The following is a 22,006-nucleotide window of genomic DNA, read 5'->3' on the forward strand; positions in this document are numbered from 1 at the left end:
AATAAAGTCAAATTCGAAATCATACAAACCAATGAGCATAATTATGTGAAACATCGAAAGGAATGCATAATGAAAGGTATACCAATGTACTTTTTGCATTGGCGCGACTACATTGGACCCTTTTGTTTGATTTCGTATTCTTCCTAACAATTTGCTCAGTCATTGATTGTTTCCTCTTCATTGGCAGTCGCCCTCTCCGAGGCCCTACACTTGGATCGCCCACGGTATTTGATTCATCTTGAAAACTTTTCAAACCATTTTGTACATCTCCAACCGTAGGCATATTGCTTTGACACTCCTCATCGTATAAGTTATTCTCCACTTTAATTTCTCGCAACCTAGCCGCCATCCTATCAGTCTTGGCAATGGAATACATGGCAATGTCGGCTGCCTCATTAAATAACTTCAACAAACTGTCATAGCGAGTGAATTCGGGTTTGCGCTCCCAATTAACATAACTCACCTTAATTTTTTTGTAACTCCTCACCAAGTTTTTCATCCATCGTCGAAGAATATATTTATCGGGCACTACTTCAAGCTTCTTTTTTGACCAAACCGAGATCATATGCGAGCACACCATTCCCTTACTCTCGAACAACCGGCAATTGCAATTAGTTTCAGCTGACTCCTCATTAAAATGAACAAGGAAAGTGCAAGTTTTAAATATATTTTTTTTCTTTCCAACTAGGATGTCTTGTTCAATGTGGAACTGTGAAATACCATTTACTACCGGTCCAATAGTCAAATTGCACCCAATCGTTTGGCCTACTTGCTCTCGAAATTGCTTGCATTTTCCAATTGTGTATGCTTGTTGAAATTGGTCTTCAAAACCATAAGGGGACACTTTCTGAATTTGAAAGTTTAAGGAATGGGCATCTGCCTCTTCTTCTTTCTGCACCTTCTTACCCAAGGCATTCTCATATTGTCCCACAAACTCCTTCAAGGTGGTATTGGAATGGACGTAGCCATCAAAGAAGGCATTAATGCTCTCGCTTCGTTGGGTTGTTGACATCCCCGCCCAAAAGGTATCCTTAACAAATGCCGGTACCCATCGATGCCTTTCCTCATACAATCCAGCTAGCCAATCATTGCCCTGTAAATTAAATTGTTTGATGAGATCTGCCCAACTTTTTTCAAAGTCCACTGGATACAAGGAATCATAAACAGCACTCTTGAGAGATGTTTTTATCGCCTTATACTCGTTGCAATTCTTCAACTTGTCACGAATTTTTTTCATGATATGCCACAAACACCAACGATGTCGTGCATTTGGAAATACTTCACTTATCGCGTTTTGCATTGCCCTACATTGGTCTGTGATGATGGCATTAGGGAAGGAACCATGCATGCAAGAAAGCCAAGTCTCAAACAACCATACAAATGAAGTGGTGTCCTCCCGTGATACCAAACCACATCCAAACAAAATCGATTGTCCATGATGGTTGACCCCTACAAATGGTGCGAAAGGCATATTGTATTTGTTAACAAGGTAAGTCGTGTCAAAGGTGACCACATCGCCAAATTCTTTACACAACTCTCTACTATACGCATCAGCCCAAAAGACATTCTGTAATCGGTCATTTTCATCAAGATCGATGGCATAGAAGAAGTCACTGTTATCTTCATGCATTTTGACAAAGTACTTATGCATTGCTTCGGCATCCTCTTCTTTGAGCCGTAAACGCCTTTCTTTATCCTTGAAATTCCTTGCATCCTTATCTATCCATGGTAGATTATCAGGCCCCCCTGCCTCGATTACACATGAGGCAATGGTTTTATTCATTGTGATTCCGGCTGCCGCGTGTAATTCAATTATCCTCTTCGAATGGGGTGGGATATTCCGATAGCACCGAAGATATTTCACTTTTTCTGGATCCATTTCATGGTTGTGGTTCAGTTCAATCGAATTCAACATCCACTTCCCGTCAACTTGCAAAGAGATATTCATATGGGCTTTACAACCTGTTTTGGGTGTTGGATGGGATTTAATGGGGTTCAAACCCGTTGGCCTGGCATTTCCAGCCCGATGACAACCATAAGTTATATTCGACTTTACCATGTTACGCTTCTTAGAGGTTTTTGTGATTGCACCGAAACCTTTTGCTTTCGCATAAGTAGCATAACATTCCTGGGCTTCGTATTCAGATTCAAATATTGTTCCAACCTTAGGTTCCAATACCACCTCCAAATTTTGAGTTTCCTCCAAATTATTCTACAAATAAGAAATACCAGACTTAAGAATATACACACATAACTATGTTTAAAAAAGAATTGAACTAGTCCACATGTACAATGCACTGAAACATTAAACAATCATACAATTACAGAATAATAAATTGGTCATTGAGAAAACGACATACGTAAATATATGTTCGAATATTTTGCTATCAGTCTAAATACAATATTTGGGCCAAGTATTATTGTGAGTTGGGCTAGTACCTTTTGTCTTGTTATGGGGCTTAATGTTAGGATGAAGCCCAAGTCCATGTTATGTATTACCCTAAGTATTTAAAGGGAAGTGGAATGAAAAAAACAAGTAGTTGCAGCTAACAATTTTGCTGCCCATTTTTCTGTTCCAGAGCGTACTCTCTCTCCTCCCCTGTGTTGCTTATTTCTTGCGGCTGTTGCTGCTATATTTTGGTCAGCCCTTTTGCACCCATTTTCTTGATTCTTCCTCTAAAATTGAAGGATCGACTAGGGAATAGCCAACAGAAAGAATCAAATGTAGATTAGTGGGCAGGGAAGTGAGAGAGATACCAGTGAGAGAGAAGAGATGGAGGTGGTGTGTCGGTGGTGGTAGTGGCGGGTTTGGGGTTGCCCATTGGTGGTGGTGCGACGAGAGGAGAGTTGGTGAGATGGAGGAGAGAGAAGAGAGGAGATCGTGGTGGCCTGGTGTGGTGCGTCGGTGGAAGTCGGGAGAATCTTGGTGCGAGTCGTGGTGCGGCGTCAGTGGTGGCGGCCTAGTCGATCGATGGGGGCTCCGGTGGTGGTGGCCCGGCGTTATCTGGGAGCTCCGGTGGTGGTCAATCGGTGGTTGGCCGGTGTATGTGAGAAGCTTGGGGGCTGGCTCGTGGCTCGTTTTTTGGAGGGCGAGAAGAAGAGAGAAACAGATATTCACTTTCCCAAATTTTTTTGAAATGGGAAGGATTTGTTTCTCGCGCGTTTGAACGGAAGCAGTGGGACCCTTACCTTCCACGTCAGATCGGGATGGAGGTCGGGATTTGGGTCTCTACTGATAGCAAAATTGATATTTCAGAGAAAAGAAAGCACCTACCTCGAGATCATCACTCCCCCCCAATAGATCATTGCATACGGTTTCATCTAAGTCTGTGTTATCATTTGGAGTTGGTCTTGCCACGATTCAATGCTGAAGCTTTGCGCATGATCACGTGAGCCTACCATGCTGTTTTCGTTGCTGTGGGTTTCGCTGCTGTTTGAAGATCCGATGTCAGAAAACAATGCTCATTCTCATCTGATTGATGCTGAGTTCTAGGTGGTGAAGAATTTCTCCACATTCATCAGGATTCAACAATGCTTTAGTTAGTTTTTACTGTGTGCTTTAGGGGTCATTTTGTGGCTTTCGGTTTGTTTTGTTAGTCTTGCTGTTTTGGTTGGTTTCTTACCAACTTCCTTTTCCTTTGGGTAGCGGGTAGCATATGATTGCCTTCGGCTTAGGTGTCAACAAAGTTGAGATGTAGGTTGCGGATTGTAATGCCGTTATCCCGTTTCCGTTTAATCCTTGTAACTTCGATTCTTTGAATAAAATTTCTTTTGCCGATAAAAAAAAATAGATTATTTTTCTTGTAGTGGATCTTCTCCCAAATCATCAAGAGCATCAATCTTTTCAACTCTTTTAGCCTCCTCCATTTCAACAAATTTCTGTAGATTTAAGCTCCTGCCCCTCTAAATTTAATGCCCAAGGTTTCCCCTATATCTATCGCCCTACGCGCATTCTTAAAAAGAGAGTTCCTATTCTAAATGTCCTGAGATGAAATGGAAGTAGAAGAGACCTCTCTAGCTTTCTTTTTGACACCGGCAGCCTTGATCTCAAACTCAGAGATAATAAGCTTCTTCTTCCTAATCTTCTTTTTGGCCCTATTTAATCTCTATTCCAATTTAAGAATAGCTTCATGAGAAGATCTTTCCCCAAGAAAGCTAAGCTCATCTCTTTTCTCTTTAACAGGAGGCCTTGAAACCCTAGGACCCAGATTCTGAACATGAGAGAAAGGACTCGTAATTAAAGGGCTCTCAACTACGATAGAAAAAGCCCAATTTTCATCCTCCTCCTGATTATCTTGGACAACAAAACTCATCTTCTGCCTTCCCCTTTTCTCTAATCAATCCTTCCACTCTAGCAAAACAACAAGGGTAAAATTCACTTACCTCCCCTGAGGTTTCTAACAATGACAGACACCGCCCCTCACATTTCTAAAATTGCACTTACCTCCCCTGTCAGACTTGTCGGCTAACAGACGTTAACAGAGTGCATGAATGTACAATTTTACCCTTTTATTGACCTCCCTTGAGGTTTCTAACAATTGTAGGTACTTCCCCTAGGTCTCTCTTTGCTATAAAATTTAAACTATAATTTAATTAAGATATTGGAGTTAATGCAATAGTTATCTAGTCTAGAATTTAAAAAATGAAAGTTTACTTCATCTTATCTCTAAAATTCTTGTGAAAACAAACTTTAAAATGACTAATTTTTTGCCTATTTTCAAAGATTTAAATATTTAGTTTTAGATTTCTAGTTTCATTGAAGTTGTGAAAATTTAATTCCAGCAAAATTCTAAAGGTATTTGTATTGGGAACCCATTACCTTTTTTTTCCAATTATAATTTTGTGTACTGCTAATTTAAACCGACTCAATTAGCAACTATATTCTATATACCATAGAATTTTTTAATACCATGAAACTTTTAATCACAAATTTGTTTTACCAGATCCAAAAGTTTGGAAAAAATTCGGTTCGAGAAAAAATATGGTTTGGCTAAGAAATTGTGTAAGAGTTTTAGCCAAAATATACCTTTTTACTCCAATCAATTTTTTCCTAGTTTGGATGACATGTAACCTTAATTTAAAACCATGTCTTTTAGAAATTTTTGTTATTCTTTGCAAAAATAAGAAAAATTGAAGCTTTATGTAATTTCTTTGTAGTGCGTACGTATCGTTTATCTTCAAATAAATTCAAAATCTTTTTCAATCACCGTAGAAAAAAATACTTATACATGCATATTTTAAACCAAATGTATATATGTAATCGAAAAGTTCGAAATAGAAATCAGTTGGAGAAAAAATATATTGTGACTAAAACTTTTAACATAATAATTTTGCTATAAAGATGCATGGTGTAGGGTTGAGGAAAAAAAGTTTACCTTAATTTAAAGCCATATTGCTTTTAGAAAATTTTGTTATTCTATGCAAAAAAACAAAAAAAGACTTTTGAAGTTTCTTGATAAATGATAGGGTTGGGAAAAAAAGTTTACCTTAATTTAAAGCCATATTGTTTTTAGAAATTTTTGTTATTCTATGCAAAAAAGAAAATGAAAAAAAAAGGACATTTGAAGTTTCATGATAAAGGAAAGAAATTGTAATTGCTTTGTATTTATGCCTACATTTGCATTTGACTTCAAAAAAGTCAAAAGTTGTTTCAAGTTTCCTACAAAAAAAAATTTAGGAAAAAAATTGTAACTTAATCTCTATATTCATGCCTAATATGCATTTGACTTCAAAAAATCAAAAGTGTTTTCAAAGTTTTGTAAAATAAATGCTTATACACGCATATTTAAAATCAATGTATGTCTGTGTTTAATTTTGAAAATACACGTGCATGTAAGATATGTATAATAACTTAATCTCTTTTAAATAGTTTTAATTAGGAACATTAATGTCTTTTAAATTGAGTCTAGAAGAGAATTCATTTCACAAAATCATTCTAAAGGGGTAAAATTGGTAATGAAATGGATTTAGTAGTTGATGTAAGCATTTTCCGTTACCTAGTAACGGTCTTCTAACGGCAATGGGGGAATCTGCAGCCAACAACTGAAGCAGAGGGGAGGTAAGTGCTATTTTTAAAACATGAGGGGAGGTGTCTGTCATTGTCAGAAACCTCAGGAGAGGTAAGTGAAATTTATCCAAATAACAAACATTGCATTCACAAACTGCTTTCATAAAGTTGCTAACCACCACTTGTTACTCAACCACTCTAATCGGAAAAAGCGCGTCATGATGTTCAAAATTAAGAGAGTGGTTAATGACCTCAAGATCTTTCCCACTGAAAAAGATGGTTTTTTTTGGATGTTGCTTCATCTGAAGTAATGACCTCACCTTCACCCCATAACTTCCCAATGTTAAAGAAAGGTATCAGCATTCCATAAGGTTAAGGGAATCCCATAGCAGTATATAACCACTCTAGACTTTTCCACTTTAAGGGTTGGCGTCCACTGTTTAACCTCCACAAAACCAATTGAACAACCAACTCTGACCCCCGCCTTCTAACATGGAATTCATATCAAGGATATGATCGAGGAGAAGGTAAGCAGAACCAAATTACCACCCATATCTCTAATTTGAATGTCTAGAACTCCCTCAGCATAAAAAGTTTCCCTAGAGAATCCATATTTCTTGGAGCAGGAAGTGTAGCGACAACACTTCTCTGGAGCCCATGAATGTCTTCCTCCCGAGCTACAATGCTTGATCTCGTGTAATCAAACGATCTCATCGACCTATACCCGGAAACAACATCTGCAAAAGAAGGGCCTGCTCCATCTACATTTACTGTGCTGCCAACATGATCCCCTCCATTGTTGGTGTTAGGTAGAAGATTAGTTCAAAAAAAAAATTTTCTTTTCGCCACTCAAAAAAAAGGGGAGAAGATTAGTTCAAAAAAAAAGGGTGAAGATTAGTTCCAACAAGTTTTGCGACTCCCCCTTGGTGATACTTCTGACAAGAATCAGAGATCCTAGTACGATCAAAAAACCTATCCAATTTACATGTATTTTGAAGTTCCGAATAGAAACTCCGTTTCAAGGATAGCCCCAGAAGCTTCCTCCATGGTCTATAAGAGCATCTCCAGCCTTCACCTATATTTTTCTTTAAATTTGATTCAAATTTTGGGTAAAAACTCATTTTGGGTAGACACATCTTTAACCATCAAATTCAAATTTTACACATCTCCCTCTTTCTCTCTCTCTAACTAGGCGTTGGAGAAATGAGTCAAGGCAAAAGTTGTCTCAGATATGGGAAAAAAAATGGATAAAACTCAAAATGGAAAAGAGTTTGGGTCAAAGATTGGAGAGAGATTTTTATGATTTTTGCTCCATTTTTAAATTTAAGTCTTAAAATAGGTCAAGTCTAGAGATACTCTAAGAGCCTGAAAAGTTTTTTGTTGTGATCCATTACCTAGACATGGGAATTCATAGGAGAATCGATATAGAGCCGGCTTATAGCCAAGGCCGGGGAAGCCGGCGCTTCTGACCCCCGAAAAAAATTAAAAACGAGGGACCCCTAATTTTTAGGATCCTTATATATATATATATATATATATATATATATATATATATATATATATGTGTGTGTGTGTGTGTGTGTGTGTGTGTGTGTGTGTGTGTGTCCCAAAAAAATTGCATTAGTCTCCTTTACACAAAATTGACCCAATTGAAAGTTAGGAGCCACAATTAAAATGGGCCTAAATTGTGAAATTACTCATTAGAAACACTGAGGCATTAAAAAAAAGAAAGAAAATTGGGCGTATTCCATATCAAATACATATTCTTTATTCTTTTTTGAATTTGCTATTTTGATTTCTTTTAATACTACTCCTTCCGTCATAATTTGTTTGTCCAATTTGGGAAATACGACTTTTTAAGGGAACACAATCACTGCACCAATAAATAATCAACTTTCCAAAAGTTGCCCTCCAAAATTTTTGAAAAAAATTACTTTAGTTCATATGGTAAGAGACAAAAAGGGAATTTTGTAGCTTTTGATCCCTTGGTCTTTTAAAGTGGACAAACATTTTGGGACAAGTAAAAGTCAAAAATTGGACAAACAAATTGGGGCGGAAGGAGTAGAAAAATGCAAAAATGTCTCATTTTCGAAGTGCACTTTCGGCCCCCGAAAGTCTTGAGCCAGCCCTGAATCGATACCTGTTTTTGAATGGTTTTACTAGGATTCCTCAAGTCTCTCCCAGTGGTTCTCCACTGCATATACGTGTATCGTATGCAATGGATGAGCAATCGATACACACGTAAAGATAAGAAAACACAATTTCAGGTATCCCTCCTTGACTCCCTAAAAGAGGATTGGCTTGTTTGAACTTCTTCAGACTTTCCATGTTTTCCTTTCATGTCCTTTTTTCCTTCTTCGATTTATGCTTTGACTTTGTGTATGAGGGTGCTTTGGTAAAGTCATGCACCAACTCTTTGTTCATCTCCCCCAATGAATCAGAATCAAATCTAATTTCTTCTGCCAAATATTGAATGGAAAATCTCTCGCTATATCTTTTTAATCATATCTCTCTCTCTCTCTCTCTCTCTCTCTCTCTCTCTCTCTCTCTCTCTCTATATATATATATATATATGTATGTATGTATGTATCGCACACGCACATACACAAACAGAGAGAAAACCAAGGTGGAGAAGGTGAATAAGACGCGGAGGAAACAAAATAAAGAACAGTCGTGAGATTACTTATGGTGAGGAACTTCGATCATTCTCACAGGGAGAGAGAGACGTACCAGCAGCCATCGTCTCCGACGAAACAGCTTGGAAGTAGTCCACTGTCCACCGTCTCTGAGAACTACTCCTTGTACGCAATCGGCACAGCCGGGTTCGGCCCATCGTCTTGGTGGAACGGAGTCACGTACGACCACTCTAGTCGAAGGGTTAGCAGGACTCTCAACAGATCTATCTTATGTCAGAGAGGAGAGCTTTCTGAGGTTTGAAGAAGGAGTCGGTTGGACGGCGGCAATGGTGGAGGTCAGACAGGCACCGGTTTCGTGGGCATTAGCGTCGTTTGGGGTGGGGGTGGGTGTCTCTGGGTGAGAGGAAGAGACATTGGTGGTGCGGCGATGTTGGTGCTATTCCGGCATGGGTGTTGGTGGCTCCGGTGGTGGAGAGAGAGAGAGAGAGAGAGTGAGGGGGTGTTCAACTTTCTAAAAAAGTACTTTTTAAAAAAAGAAGATAATTTTAAGTTCAAAAATTATGTGTTTACGCAAATAATTTTTTTACAAATATGGATCTTGTTTGATAGATCTTATTAAGATCTTTTAAACGGTGCAAAAAAAATTAAAAATATATTTTTCATTGTATTTGAATTTAAAATTACCTTCTTTTTTTAAAAAATATTTTTTTGGAAAGTGAAACACCCCTGAGTGTGTTGGATTTTGAAGAAGAGAGAGAGAGAGAGAGACGGGTTGCAGATGAGGAGAGTAAAGTTAGAGAGTCTGGGTTATGAGTGTCAAGTTCTTTTTGGTCTCTTTTTTTTTATTTATCCGCCAAGTCATTTTTGGTCAATATGAATTCTAGAAGCAACATTTACCTGAGGGAATGGGTTAAATAATTTGAGATGTGATAGTAAATAATTACTTGTTTCGGGCCCAAAAAAATTATCGGAATTGTTCATTTTGTTGAGCTCATTGAGAACTTCAAACCTGCAAAAATTTATATCGATCGGATTGGTAACATTTATCTTGGGAAAAAAATGTGCACACTGGAGAGCACCCATTTGCTTTAAGGTAACTGTGTTTTGAATCTTTGGGTCAGGTATTGATTTGTATCCAATCGACTTGAATTTTTGCAGGGTTAAAGTTTTTGACGAGCTAAAAAAAATGGACGATTCTGATAAATTTTTTGGGCCCAGAAAAGCCCAAAGATCCACACTAGAATGGACTGGATGGTACACCCACTGGACTGGACCTCAACCCCAAACGAACACCTCCACGGCTTCTTCTTTTGCCCAAATTTTTACCAATAAAAAAGTAAAGTAATAATAAAAGTGTAAAAGAAAATGGCCAAGAGAATATGTAATCAGGTCGACGTGCCTGATTACCTGGATAAAAAATTGATGGCATTTTTGTAATAAATTTGAAAGAGTGTGGGTACATTTTTGGGAGTAGGAGAACACAATCAGTTCAATCATAACCGTTGCAATAAAATTGAGAATACAAAATTGTTATTTCTCAAAATACTTGAGTAAAAATAAAAAAAAAATTTACTTTTCCGATTTCTCTTATCGAAACGAATCAATAACTCACAAAAGTTTGATACACAAATAACAAATGCGGAAAAAATTCAAATAAGAACAAAATTTTCAAATTTAAATTAAGTTTAAGTTATGGTCAAAAGAACTCAGCCTAACTTTTGTCGTTTGTATTTTTTATTCTTTGATGAGATAACACCCCCCCCCCCCCCACCCAGCAAAGTGCACCCAAATTTGGTGAGAGAAAGGGGTTTTGGGGTGGTGTAGTGCACCCCGTACTATACGAGTAGTGCGGCCAATTCGGCCATCCATCTCGGTAATGGATGGCTCAAGTTTTTATCCACAGAATTTGTAGAAGTTCGGATTAAATCCAAACCGTTCGTACCGAGATGAATAGTTGGATCGGCCGCACTACACGGTGTAGTGCGGCAGATGCACTATAGCCCCTCCCATTCCGAGAGAAAGGGGTTTCTAGAAGATATAATGTGGAAGTTCTCTTTGTCAGGATAGAAAATGGGGGCCGGACAAACGAAATGGGGTGACCGGTTGAGAAAGTTGCATTCGAGAATATTGATTTTAGGGTGAGTGGTATCCATGCAGCACATTCGAGCCGTTAAAAAATGTAATTGACGGCTCGAATTGAAAATGTACCAAACGAACTAAAAAGAAGAGAAAATAGTGTTTCGATCTGAGCCGTCAATTGCATTGTGCTGCACTAATATCACGTGGTATCTGATTTGCAGCCAAAAATTCCTTCGGGATGAGAGAGTAGTCTATGTACCCCATTCCAGAAACTTTCTTCAAAAATAAATACTTATTTTCAATTTGGCAAGCTTAAAAATAATTTGCTTACAAAAATAATCTTTAAATTTTAATCTCATGGCCTGTACGAATTTGAAAGAAGTCCTTACGAATATCGAATTGAGCTTATTTTTTACAACTAAAAAAAAATGGTTCAAGGAAAAATTTGCGGTTTGAATCTTTTTGTGAGTCCAAAATGAGCACCACAAAATGTCAACATCAAGCCCATTCAACACTTGTTGATCACGGCCAAAATACATTCCATGAGGGCATTGATAAAATCAACTCTTAGTGTTTGTCTTGAGAATAGGCCATTTATTGGCTTACTCGACAACCTTTTTAATTTGTGGACACATTTTTGTATGTGCTAAGAATAGGCCATTTCTACTCGACAGTCCTTTTTGGCCATCTCTACTCAACAGCCCTTTTTGGCCATCTCTTGAGAACAGGCCGTTCATGCCGTCGATTTTGAACACCTTCGGTCGATAAGGGACACATGCAAGGCTTATGATTTTGGGCACTACTTGTGCTCTTAAAGGCCTTTATTGTTGAATGGTTTTCGACTGTTCTAAGGCCATGGTTCATTGTTGGCGACTGGAAAGTTTTGAAAGGTCTTGTTGGCATCTATATATATATATCTCCTTCATCCAAATTTTAGTAAGGATGATTGAAGTGAGAAATAACAACAGCCTTTTGATATCGAGTTTGTATGGGGAGCAAACTCATCTTTAGAAGAGCTAATTAATTATGGTTCGAAAGTTTGAAACTCAAAGCAAGTCGAGTCATGAAAATAATTTGACTAGAGTTTTAAACTACCAGTGTGCTATGTGATTTCCTTTTATTGCGTGGCCATTTGGCAGTGAATCACGCCAATTGTTTACACCATCTGTGACCATTTGGTCATGAATGACAAGTGTTAGCACCGCAATACATGTGGAAGGCCTTGATCATAAGGGCTTTGAATGCTTTGCTAATGCAAATGGATTTGGTCCATTTCATCGATGAATTTACAATACCTTCTTCACGACAAAAACAATGGTCAAACGAAATGGGCGGCGGAATCTTTCAGCTCTAGCGGCCTCCTCAAAAAGAAATGACAGGAGCTGGTCAATCTACAAAACATCAAACAGTGACTTCGTTATAAGCTCAACACTGAAGCTAATCAACCCATCTATGCCGATGCTAATATTTATATGTTAAATCAAGAATAATTCCCATAACCATCCAAAACTAAAATAACTAAAGCCAACTCACATTTCCAAAAGCTCACCTAAATAACAAACTACTGATATGACGAGTTGAGGCTATTTTTGACTAAAGTTGAACCAGCTTATTCCTTAGTTTTGTAATCAATATAGTTCTTCAAAGCTCATGTACTGAAGGCCCAAGCATATGGTCTTAAGATAGAGATCTAAAATATTTTACCTCTGAGATGCATAAAGTTGTACATCAAAAGAGCCAAGTACAACTTTCCTCTCACCTTATGTACAAGTCAACAGCACATAGACTTCAACAAAACTAAGGTTTACTGGCTAATCCACTCGGTAAAAGGATTATTTGGTTGACTGAAACAAAAAAAAACAAGATAGTTCGCTACAACACCACGGTCACCAGGGAACTTTACACGGATGGAACCCTTTCTTCTTCTTTGCCTTGTGAACCTTTATGTTGACCAGAAAATGCCATCATTGGTGCAGCTGTTGATTCGGTGGTGTTGGTGAAAGACGAGGCGATCAAGGATAGATGGAAGTCGTATTTCGATAAGTTATTAAACGAGAAACATGAAGGAGGCTTTGGTGGAGAGGAAATGTATGTACCTGGCGAGAACATAGAATATGAGTTTTATCGAAGAATACAAAAATTCGAAGTGGTTAAAGCTTTGAAAATGATGAAACCGGTTAAGGCCCTAGGACCAGATGGTATCCCTATTGAAGTGTGGAAAAGTCTAGGTGACTTGGGGGTGACTTGGTTGACGAAGTTGTTCAACAAGATTATTATGACTAGGAAGATGTCTGACGAATGGAGAAGGAGCACCTTAGTACCTATCTATAAGAATAAAGGGGATATTCAAAGCTGCAATAACTATAGAGGTATTAAATTGATGAGTTATACGATGAAGTTGTAGGAAAGAGTTATTGAGCATCGCTTGAGGATGGTGACTACGGTGTCAGAGAAACAGTTTGGGTTTATGCCAGGAAGATCAACCATGGAAGCTATCTACCTATTAAGGAGATTGGTAAAAAAATACAGAGCAAAGAAGAAGGATCTCCATATGATTTTCATAGACTTAGAAAAGGCTTATGATAGGGTGCCTAGGGACATCATATGGTGGGTTCTGGAGAGAAAATGAGTGACCAAAGGGTATATTGAGGACATTAGAGACATGTATGAAGGTGCCGTCACTACCATTAAATCACCAGTAAGGGAAATGAGTGAATTTCCTATCACCGTAGGTTTGCATCAAGGGTCAGCCCTGAGCCCATACTTCTTTGCCTTAGTTATGGATGAATTGACTAGACAATTTCAAGAGGATATTCCATGGTATATGATGTTTACAAATGACATTGTCCTCGTAGATGAAACAGCTAGAGGTGTTAATACGAAACTAGAAATTTGGAGAGAAGCATTAGAGTCAAAGGGTTTTCGGATATATAGGAGTAAAACTGAGTATATGGTGTGCAAGTTTAGTGGTACCAGTAGTGCACATGAAGAAAGAGTGATGATCCAAGACCAAGAGATACCAAAGAGTGATCATTTTAGGTATTTAGGCTCAATTATTAGTAGAGATGAAAAGATTGCTGATGATGTGACCCATAAGATCCAAGTGAAGTGGTTCAAGTGGAGAAGCGCTACTGGTGTACTATGTGACAAGAGGATACCTACAAAATTGAAAAGAAAATTCTATGGAACTGCCATAAAATCAGCGATGCTTTATGGGACAGAATGTTGGCCTATTAAGAAACAACATGTGAGCAAAATGAGTGAAGCAGAAATGAGAATGTTGAGGTGGATGTGTGGTAAGATGAGACGAGACAAGATTAAAAATGAAACAGTTCGTGAGATGGTAGGTGTAGCACCTATAGAGGAAAAGTTGAGGGAAAATAGGCTAAGGTGGTTTGGACATATCTACCGTAGATCAGAAGATGCAATAGTTAAGAGAGCAGATAAAATAGCTCTAGGTAGCAATGTTACGAAGAGAGGTAGACCTAAATTGACATTAGATGCTGTAGTGCGCAAAGATATGTGTATAATAGATCTGTGTAAACAAGTGGCACTTAACGGAGTCCAATGGAGAAAACGGATTCATGCAGCCGACCCCAAGTGATTTGGACGTAAGGCTCGGTTTGGTTTGATTTGGTTTAATGATTTCTGCAATTTTGGAATTTCTTAGCGTACAAACCATCAGACCTCTTATACATGGGATACTTTCAAGCCAACCAAAAAAAACAAAAACAAAGCAGGGTGGGGGTGGAGTTAATAAGGTTGTCCTAGATTTTCGACCAAGCAGGAATACAAGGGATCTATGTTACATGGACTCAAATGCGAGTATCGGTGCGGATGCAAGTCCAAGTGTCAGATCTTTCTAAACTTAAATCTTAAGATACGTGAATATGCGTCCCCAACTTGAGTATGGGTACGGGAACACGTCATGAACTCTTGTTTGTTTTATATATTGCATAATTTTCGCAGATTATGTGCCGTAAACTATGTTTACAAATGTATTTAAACAAGAAAGGATTAAAAAAAAATTACATTTTTGATATTTCCCGACTTCATGTCCATGTGAAATACTTGAAATATTGCTTTTCTAGCTAATTTGATATTCCTTATCTATAAGTATCTTAACAATTAAAGGATCCGAGTATCCAAAAGGATATGGGTGTCGAACACACCGACACAGGTACTTGAGCCAAAATGAAAGATCCATGTAACATAGCAAGAGATACACCTCTCAGACATAAACACGTGAAACCCTACAGAGGAACAAGAAAAATGCACAACACCTTCTCCCCTTCACACAGAATATAAATACCAATAACGAGGATCAATGGAAACACAAAACTCAAAAGAACCAGGCACCGATTCTAAACCAATAGAAGTATAGACAGTTTTCAACATTTCCAGTAACAACTTGAATGATGAAACTAAGATTCAGAATTTTCAGCAAGGAACTATTTTCTGCTCAAGAGTCAACTGCCTAGGCACACCTTCTCATCCTCAAGAGCCACGCGGAAAAATTGGGCTTCTTTTGCTGTTGACCTGCTCGCCTTTCTCACCTGTACTCGCACTGGGTCAGTCAGGTACTCCTGATGAATCACAAAATAAAAGGACTGATGAATGTGAAAAAAGTTCCTCATCATAACATTACAACCAAAACTCACATAATGATGTGTTCTCACAATGATTCCTAAAGTTGCATGACCAGAGATCATATGAATACACTTCAATGGTTCTTATCATAAAGGTTGTACCCAGTGGTAAAGGCTCCCAACAGCGTCTAGGAGATGGCACAAATCCCGGGACCAGCAATGTAGCAGATGGCACTTGCCATCGCACCAGGTCATGACCTCTCGAGAAGCGCTTGTTCATTCTAATACCAAAATCATGCAACCAATGCCCTTTACTAGTCCCTAGATAATATACAACAAAAGATTCATGGTTCAAGGGACTCCACCTGTGCAAGCGATTCAATATCCCATCACATGGTTTTACTAAACAACAAAGTTAGATGCTTTACTGGAAGATCACGCATAACCTGAAACAAATTGAAGAGGAAAACTAATAAAATTTCTTCCAAAATTTTCATAACCAAACTCAAGGTAATGGTATGAGGAGAAGTTGCCACTGATCAACTCATTGGTTGCTGTTTCTTCCCGCAAATATGGCACTGTACTTTCTCAACTATTTTTCTCTCCCTAATAGAAGTGCCGTTTATCTTTTCATAAGTGAACTCTTCCTAATCTTCTTCTTTTTTACTTCTGTTTTTGTATGCGTGGATAGTGGTCTGAGCTACGAGCAGGAGTGAATATAGTGGTTGCTACCCCCGGAAGATTTATTGAGCACTTACTGCAAGGGAACACTTCTCTATCTAGAATTTCATATGTTGTTTTAGATGAGGCTGATAGAATGCTGGATTTGGGTTTTCAACCACTAATTGAAGAGGTAAGTGGTATCTCAATTGTTTTACCGAAACTGTTCTTTTCAACATGATCATAGTTTCTACTGGTCACGTTTGTTAGATAATTCATGGTGTTCAAGTGAGAGTGAGAGCGATGAGCGAAGAAGAAGAGGAATGAGATATTTGGGAAGGAAAGCAGGTGATAGATGGTAGACCAGATGAAGCCTGCTAAACATCGCCTTTATACAAGGGGGTGCGTAGTTTAGTAGCAATATGTTCCCTTGGATCTCTTCAAGTGAGACATTGGGCCCAATCCAAAATTCTCTTGTTCCCAAAAAAAAAAAAAAGAGATACTGATTAAATCTATGGGGTTCTCACCGATTGAGCCCCGTGCTACAGACACAATTCCGAATATAATTGTTCGTAATGTTGTCGATTGAGAATCTTACACGTGTAAAGTCATGAACGAAAGCATTTGAATTTGCGCATGCATATTTGTGTCCGAAACAATTTTATTTTACATTATTTCTCAGTTCTCATCGCCTAGAGTGACTACACATTTTCAGAAACTTCGACAATTGAAGAGGTCCTAACCATTCATTAAAAAGCTAAAGCATATATTTATTTGACTGCAGAAAAAGATTTTTTTTTTTAATAAGTTCATATTTGACCTGATAGACTGATCAAGTTAGGGGACCAACTCTACCCCACCCACCCCCCCCGAACTATTATGTCTGTTTAACGTTTGCAAACCAAATCAGGGAAATAACATAAGAGCAAACAAAACGTACCTTCGAGCCTGACAAGTTCCACATCTGGTGTATCTTGCATGAAAATGCGCACTTTTGCTTGGAAGTTCTCACAAACATGAGTAATTGTATCTCTAGCCTGGAAGGTGAGGTAGAAAGTGCACGATCGACAAAATAGGGCATTTGTCTTAAGAACCTTCCCAAATTGGAATTGTGTATCCTAGAATATAAATAAGAAAAAAGTTAAAACCAAAATGATGGATGTTCATGATTCGAGAGACACACACATGGTTGTCAAATCATGAATGTAATCGAGAATCGAAATGGTACTTTTGCGAATCGTGAATCGCTCTGATTCGGTCATGATTTCTATAATGCATGGAAACCTAGGTTTATAGATTACGGTAACAAAAATATACACTACAAATTCAAGTTAATCAATAAAAACCTTCTTCTAAATGATGATTTGATAACAATGTGGAGTATTTGATAAGCTGCTTCTATTGCAACTACCAAGAGATTAGGATTCGTGAATCCTACTTATGGTCTTTTTCGTAAAAAAGAGTTAAAAGAACCAAGCAAACCCTTAAAGGGTCTATAGGAAGGTTGTATTCACTTTATCTTTCTCATTTTCGATCCACTCGTAATAAATCTCCCACTCTTATTACCTACAATGCTACATAAGGAGAAATAGGCTTATCTACTTTTTTGGTCCTTAAAAAATGCAACAAGTTTCAAAATCGTTCCTCTAAATTTTCATGTATCAATTGCATCCTTATACTTTAAAGCAAATATCAATGTTACCCTTCTGTCAACCCAATAACGGAAAATAATGATGTGGCTAACTGTGGTATCCATGTCACCGTTGTTGGCATGCCACCTAGGATTTGGGTCTCACCATTTAACCCAGTAAACAAGACGAATGAAAAAGATTAAACAAAAAACTTTCTCCTGCAAATTTCTTCTATTGAATTTTATGCAAGCTTTTAATTCGTATAATCCATGTTCAAAAATAATATTTGTGTAATCTCTCTCTCCAACTCACATCTACATCCCAGCCTCAACTCAAGAGCAAAACCCACAAACGAAAGAATGAAAGGGGGTCAAACTAATTCTTTGATCAACCTAAACTGAGTTCCTATGGCAGGAACTATTTGAACGCATTCTTTCCTAGATCATCCAATATCTTGGGTTTAGGCGACAAATATCGCAATTTCGGTTTGTGAATTTTGAAAAATTATTGTTTCTTTAAAACGCTAGAGAACAAAGAATTTGAGAACCCACTTTCTTTCTTTTTGTTTGTTGGGGACCTGGGGTAAATGAACCCACTCTCTCTCTTTATGAACTCAAAGGACCCTCAAAGGACCCATTGATTCAGCGATGAGTTGTTTACTTTTCGGATTGGAATTTTTGCTTGATTCTTTTTACGTATTGTTTTCAATTAGGTTTTCCAATTTATTAATTTCATTTGGGGCTTTTCGCTAAACAATACTTTGTTAAGAGGGATTGGGTCAAGGGTTTCATAAGTTTTCAAAATCCATATCCTAGTCCCCAAGTAAATTTGAGGTGAAAGTAAAATTCGGGTTTGTCAAGTCCAACTAATCAGATTTAAAAAAAAAAGTCCAACCAATTGATTTTGTAGTCACTTGTGCAGCCAAATTCTATTCAATGTCCATCCAAGTGATATGGAAGGCCAGTAATGGTAGGTGGTTCAATTGGGTTTAAGGACAGAGAAGATATGTATTTGTTGCGTGGGACGTGTTGATTTAGCATTTTGCTATGCGAAGAGGAGAAGAACATGAGGTGGTGTTTGATCTGCCACCTAGCAAAGCTATGTCAGTGAGCAGAAATGAATCAATGGGTTTCGGAGAAACGAATTTGGGAATTTAGGGTTTTTACTGGTGTGGGGCTATAAAGAGGGCGGGGAAGAAGACGTATAAAAGGGTCCACAATTCACATCAGCTTGCCATTATCCACTTAGGCATTTACCGTCCAAGTTTTTACGGAAAGGATAGCATTGAAATCGGTTACAAAGTACAAGGGTAAAATTGAAACCAAAAATTTTGTGAGGACGAAAAACGAAATCGAGCCTATTTTTAGGGACCAAAAAAGTAGATAAGCTGGAGAAATATACACAAAAGATGATGGTATATAACAATACTAAAGATCTTCAAAGAACAGTTTGAACCCTTTTCCAACAACAAAAAAGCAAAACAAGCAGTACAAAATGAATTTCGAAAATTTTAAGTGAATCGAACCAGACACCAATTCGGGTTACCAATTCAACGATTCGCAGCTATTTTTGATTTAGGCAGCCTATCCATATCGATTACCCACCGAATCGTACGATACGAATTTGGAATTGTACGATTCTAACAACCATGCGCACACACACACACCATACCTCCCGCTGGTTGTATACGTCAAGCGCTGCCTGTGAACACTTCTTGTACATCTCATATTCTCTTGCAAAATCTTTCTCGCATACTACAACTGGCATGATTAAACCGCACTCAACCACTTCTATAGGAAATCTCACAGTGTCAAATCCCTGTGCACACAAGAATATAAAATAAGATCAGCTCAGTTCTTTATTATGCTTAACTAGACTAATTATTATCATTTTTAATCGTTTACATTGAAATATTAATTTTGCAAGAAAAGATGATAATCGAAATACTATGGCCATTAGAATTCCACGAAGTGAACAGGATTTAAGCATGCAGAAGTGATGAGATCAATTCCCTTTTGAATTATGGAATGCTCTCGAAAGATGTGCACGTGTGTTGTTATGGCAACTTGAAATTGGCTGATTGCTGCTTCAAAGAATTTGGATTTGCATAGGAAACAAAGGGATTATTTGTGGACTAAATAATAAGATTTTTGGAAAGAAAAGGATTCTACTTCCATAAGGAAAATTCTCGGCAATGTTTATTTAAGAAGGCCAATGGAGTTCGGCTGGAGGGATCTACCACGCACAACAACTCGGACGACACCATGGCTAGAGACTACGGCTGTGGCCAAAGAGAAAAAAGGAGCTTCAACTGTTATTAGTCCATGAGAGGCTAAATATTCTAGGCTAGGGTAGAGAATGAAACCTCATGTTTCGTAGTAAGTATTTGCAGACTCTTTATTTATTCTCCGAATGCTTGATTTAATCGAATAACCGTTCTTACCTCTTTTTAATTTAGTACTTTTGGATATGGATTCAATCATGTTTTTTCCATGATTTGTGAGATTCTTGCCACTTTACTTGATTTTTTTTTCACTTTACACTTATTGCACATTAAAACAAATCTGAGTAGTACTGGGAATCATCCGAGTCATACCGGCAGAGCAAAACTCAGTAGGTTTGGTGGTCTCTATCTTTGTCATCCATTTCCCATTGTGCATGATGTTCATTTAGAAAATATCAAATATTATGACGCCACTCTTATGAATATTCCTCATTAAAGTTCCAATTTGCAGTTTTGCTAGCTAATCATTTAAACCTGTTATGCAACTCTTAATTTCAAACACTGGATATCTTTTGTGATTTGTTTTCGAATGGATACATATGACTTTTTTGGACTTGAACATTAAGGCGAGGAAGAGCATATACAAGTTGTTTTTCTAAAAGATCGTAACAATGATATTTTCCATGGTAATAGAGTTTAGACACCAACTTGCTGTGAATAAAAGTAGGAAAATAAATAAGAGATTGTTAGTAATTGCTATGAATAAATGTGTGTGGGTTCTGAACCCTTAGAAACTCGTTAGTAATTGCATAGGTGCGCCTCGCCTTACCTTACGCCTCTCGCCTCAGGCCCAACAGGACTTTGCGCCTTGGTGCTCTTTTCTCCCGTGACAACTATGGTTTGTCCAACAAGCAGCTTATTTATATAATTTAACTATCGTTTGTTTAATTGTTAGCCTATTCTTAATAAATAAATAAATAAAATAAAATTCTTAACTAGGTTAGGGTTCAAACGATTTAAGTTTATTTAGTTTTCCAAAAAATACACAAGTACATTAAAATTTCACCACACATAACATACCTCGGAATCCTCGGTGACTTTTTGATATTTGTCCCACTCTTCATCGGTAAGCCGACGGTTTCCATTACTAAGCCCACAGTCTGGTACGCCTTCGTAGACACAAGAGAGATCCATCTGATTAAACACAAAACTCAATTTTATTAACTTCCAAGGTTTCAAGCAATATATAATCTCAAAAGCAATAAACACAAAGTAAGAAACCCCAATTATACCAAACCTACAAGGCCCCAACATGAGAACAGATAAGGAATCAAATTATCACAAGGGGCCAATAAGGAAGTTAACAATCGAGAACCAGCCAAAAACCCTAATTACAATGGAAGAAGATCGATGCTATCCAAAAACGGATTACAAAACCTAACTATACAAATCGTCATAAAAATCAGACGTGCCAAAGCAATGAAAACAGACTACCGAACCCCTAAGGCCCCAGCATCCATCAGAACAGATGAAGAAATCAAATAATCAAAAGGGATAAAAAGGCAACAAAGTGATTGCAAGAACTAAGGTCAAAATGCTGATGTAGAAAACAAAATTACCTCTCGAATCCCCGATTGAAACGACCCTATTTTTCCTTCTCCTTGCTTTTCTCTCTCTCTCTCTCTCTCTCAAACTTTGTGAGTTGGCTTAGTTTCGAACTCGTTTTTGCCGTGGTGATTTATAGGGTACGGGGAAAGAGGGGTTTAGGGTTAGAATATTTTTTAGGAGTATTAAATGGGCCGGTTTGTGTCAAATTTGATCAGTTATAAGTGAGTTGGGTTTTTAATAAGTCATTAACTCATTTAGATCCATTAATTATGGGTTCAATTACTCATGCCCAACCCGACTCATTTTTTTGAAATCAAACCCGATCCGCCTATTAATCTAATTACATACTATATATTAAAATTTAAAATGATGAAAATACCAATATACACTAAAATTACCATGTTACCCCTGTAAATTTAATTGACTAAAATACCCCTACAAAATTACAGTACTTTCCTTCTATTAAAATGACCAAAATATTTCTTTACATATTTCCATTTTCTGGTTCTTTCAACTACTTGTTTACAAACAGTTTACTTTCTTCTTTTTTTCTTTTTTGTTTATCTTATACA

The 22,006-nt window shown here is 37.6% G+C and overlaps 2 protein-coding genes across 6 annotated transcripts; both read right to left on the reverse strand.

Annotated features, from left to right (window-relative positions):
• Positions 1–19: 19 nt before the first annotated feature.
• Positions 20–2,487, reverse strand: LOC131328669 (protein FAR1-RELATED SEQUENCE 5-like). Its single transcript, XM_058361584.1, has 3 exons — positions 2,440–2,487; positions 2,292–2,297; positions 20–2,212 (listed from the first exon to the last, which is right to left on the reverse strand). The coding sequence occupies exons 1-3, from the start codon at positions 2,485–2,487 to the stop codon at positions 20–22; spliced, it is 2,247 nt and encodes a 748-aa protein (XP_058217567.1).
• A 9,529-nt stretch (positions 2,488–12,016) lies between these two features.
• Positions 12,017–21,535, reverse strand: LOC131328957 (uncharacterized). Of its 5 annotated transcripts, XM_058361945.1 has the most exons (6): positions 21,446–21,535; positions 20,907–21,020; positions 19,274–19,420; positions 16,912–17,089; positions 15,677–15,757; positions 14,907–15,308 (listed from the first exon to the last, which is right to left on the reverse strand). In XM_058361945.1, the coding sequence occupies exons 2-5, from the start codon at positions 21,018–21,020 to the stop codon at positions 15,747–15,749; spliced, it is 450 nt and encodes a 149-aa protein (XP_058217928.1). In that variant the 5' UTR covers positions 21,446–21,535; the 3' UTR covers positions 14,907–15,308; positions 15,677–15,746. The 5 variants fall into 5 exon arrangements, with proteins under 5 accessions (XP_058217925.1, XP_058217928.1, XP_058217927.1 ...); XM_058361942.1 differs by lacking the exons at positions 15,677–15,757; positions 21,446–21,535 and adding an exon at positions 12,017–12,113 and having other exon boundaries at positions 15,210–15,308; positions 20,907–21,412; XM_058361944.1 differs by lacking the exon at positions 15,677–15,757.
• Positions 21,536–22,006: the final 471 nt, after the last annotated feature.

The sequence above is a fragment of the Rhododendron vialii genome, chromosome 6a (genome assembly GCF_030253575.1).
Source record: "Rhododendron vialii isolate Sample 1 chromosome 6a, ASM3025357v1".
Lineage (NCBI taxonomy): Eukaryota > Viridiplantae > Streptophyta > Magnoliopsida > Ericales > Ericaceae > Rhododendron > Rhododendron vialii.

What these genes read in the sequence shown, in the direction of transcription:
- LOC131328669 (XM_058361584.1), bottom strand. Translation starts at nt 2,487, where the DNA reads ATGGACTTGGGCTTCATCCTAACATTAAGCCCCATAACAAGACAAAAG.
- LOC131328957 (XM_058361942.1), bottom strand. Translation starts at nt 21,140, where the DNA reads ATGTTGGGGCCTTGTAGGTTTGGTATAATTGGGGTTTCTTACTTTGTG. An exon ending in AAGTCACCGAGGATTCCGAG is followed by an intron (nt 19,421 to 20,906) that starts GTATGTTATGTG and finishes TTGTGTGCACAG; the next exon opens with GGATTTGACACTGTGAGATT. An exon ending in ACGTATACAACCAGCGGGAG is followed by an intron (nt 17,090 to 19,273) that starts GTATGGTGTGTG and finishes TTTATATTCTAG; the next exon opens with GATACACAATTCCAATTTGG.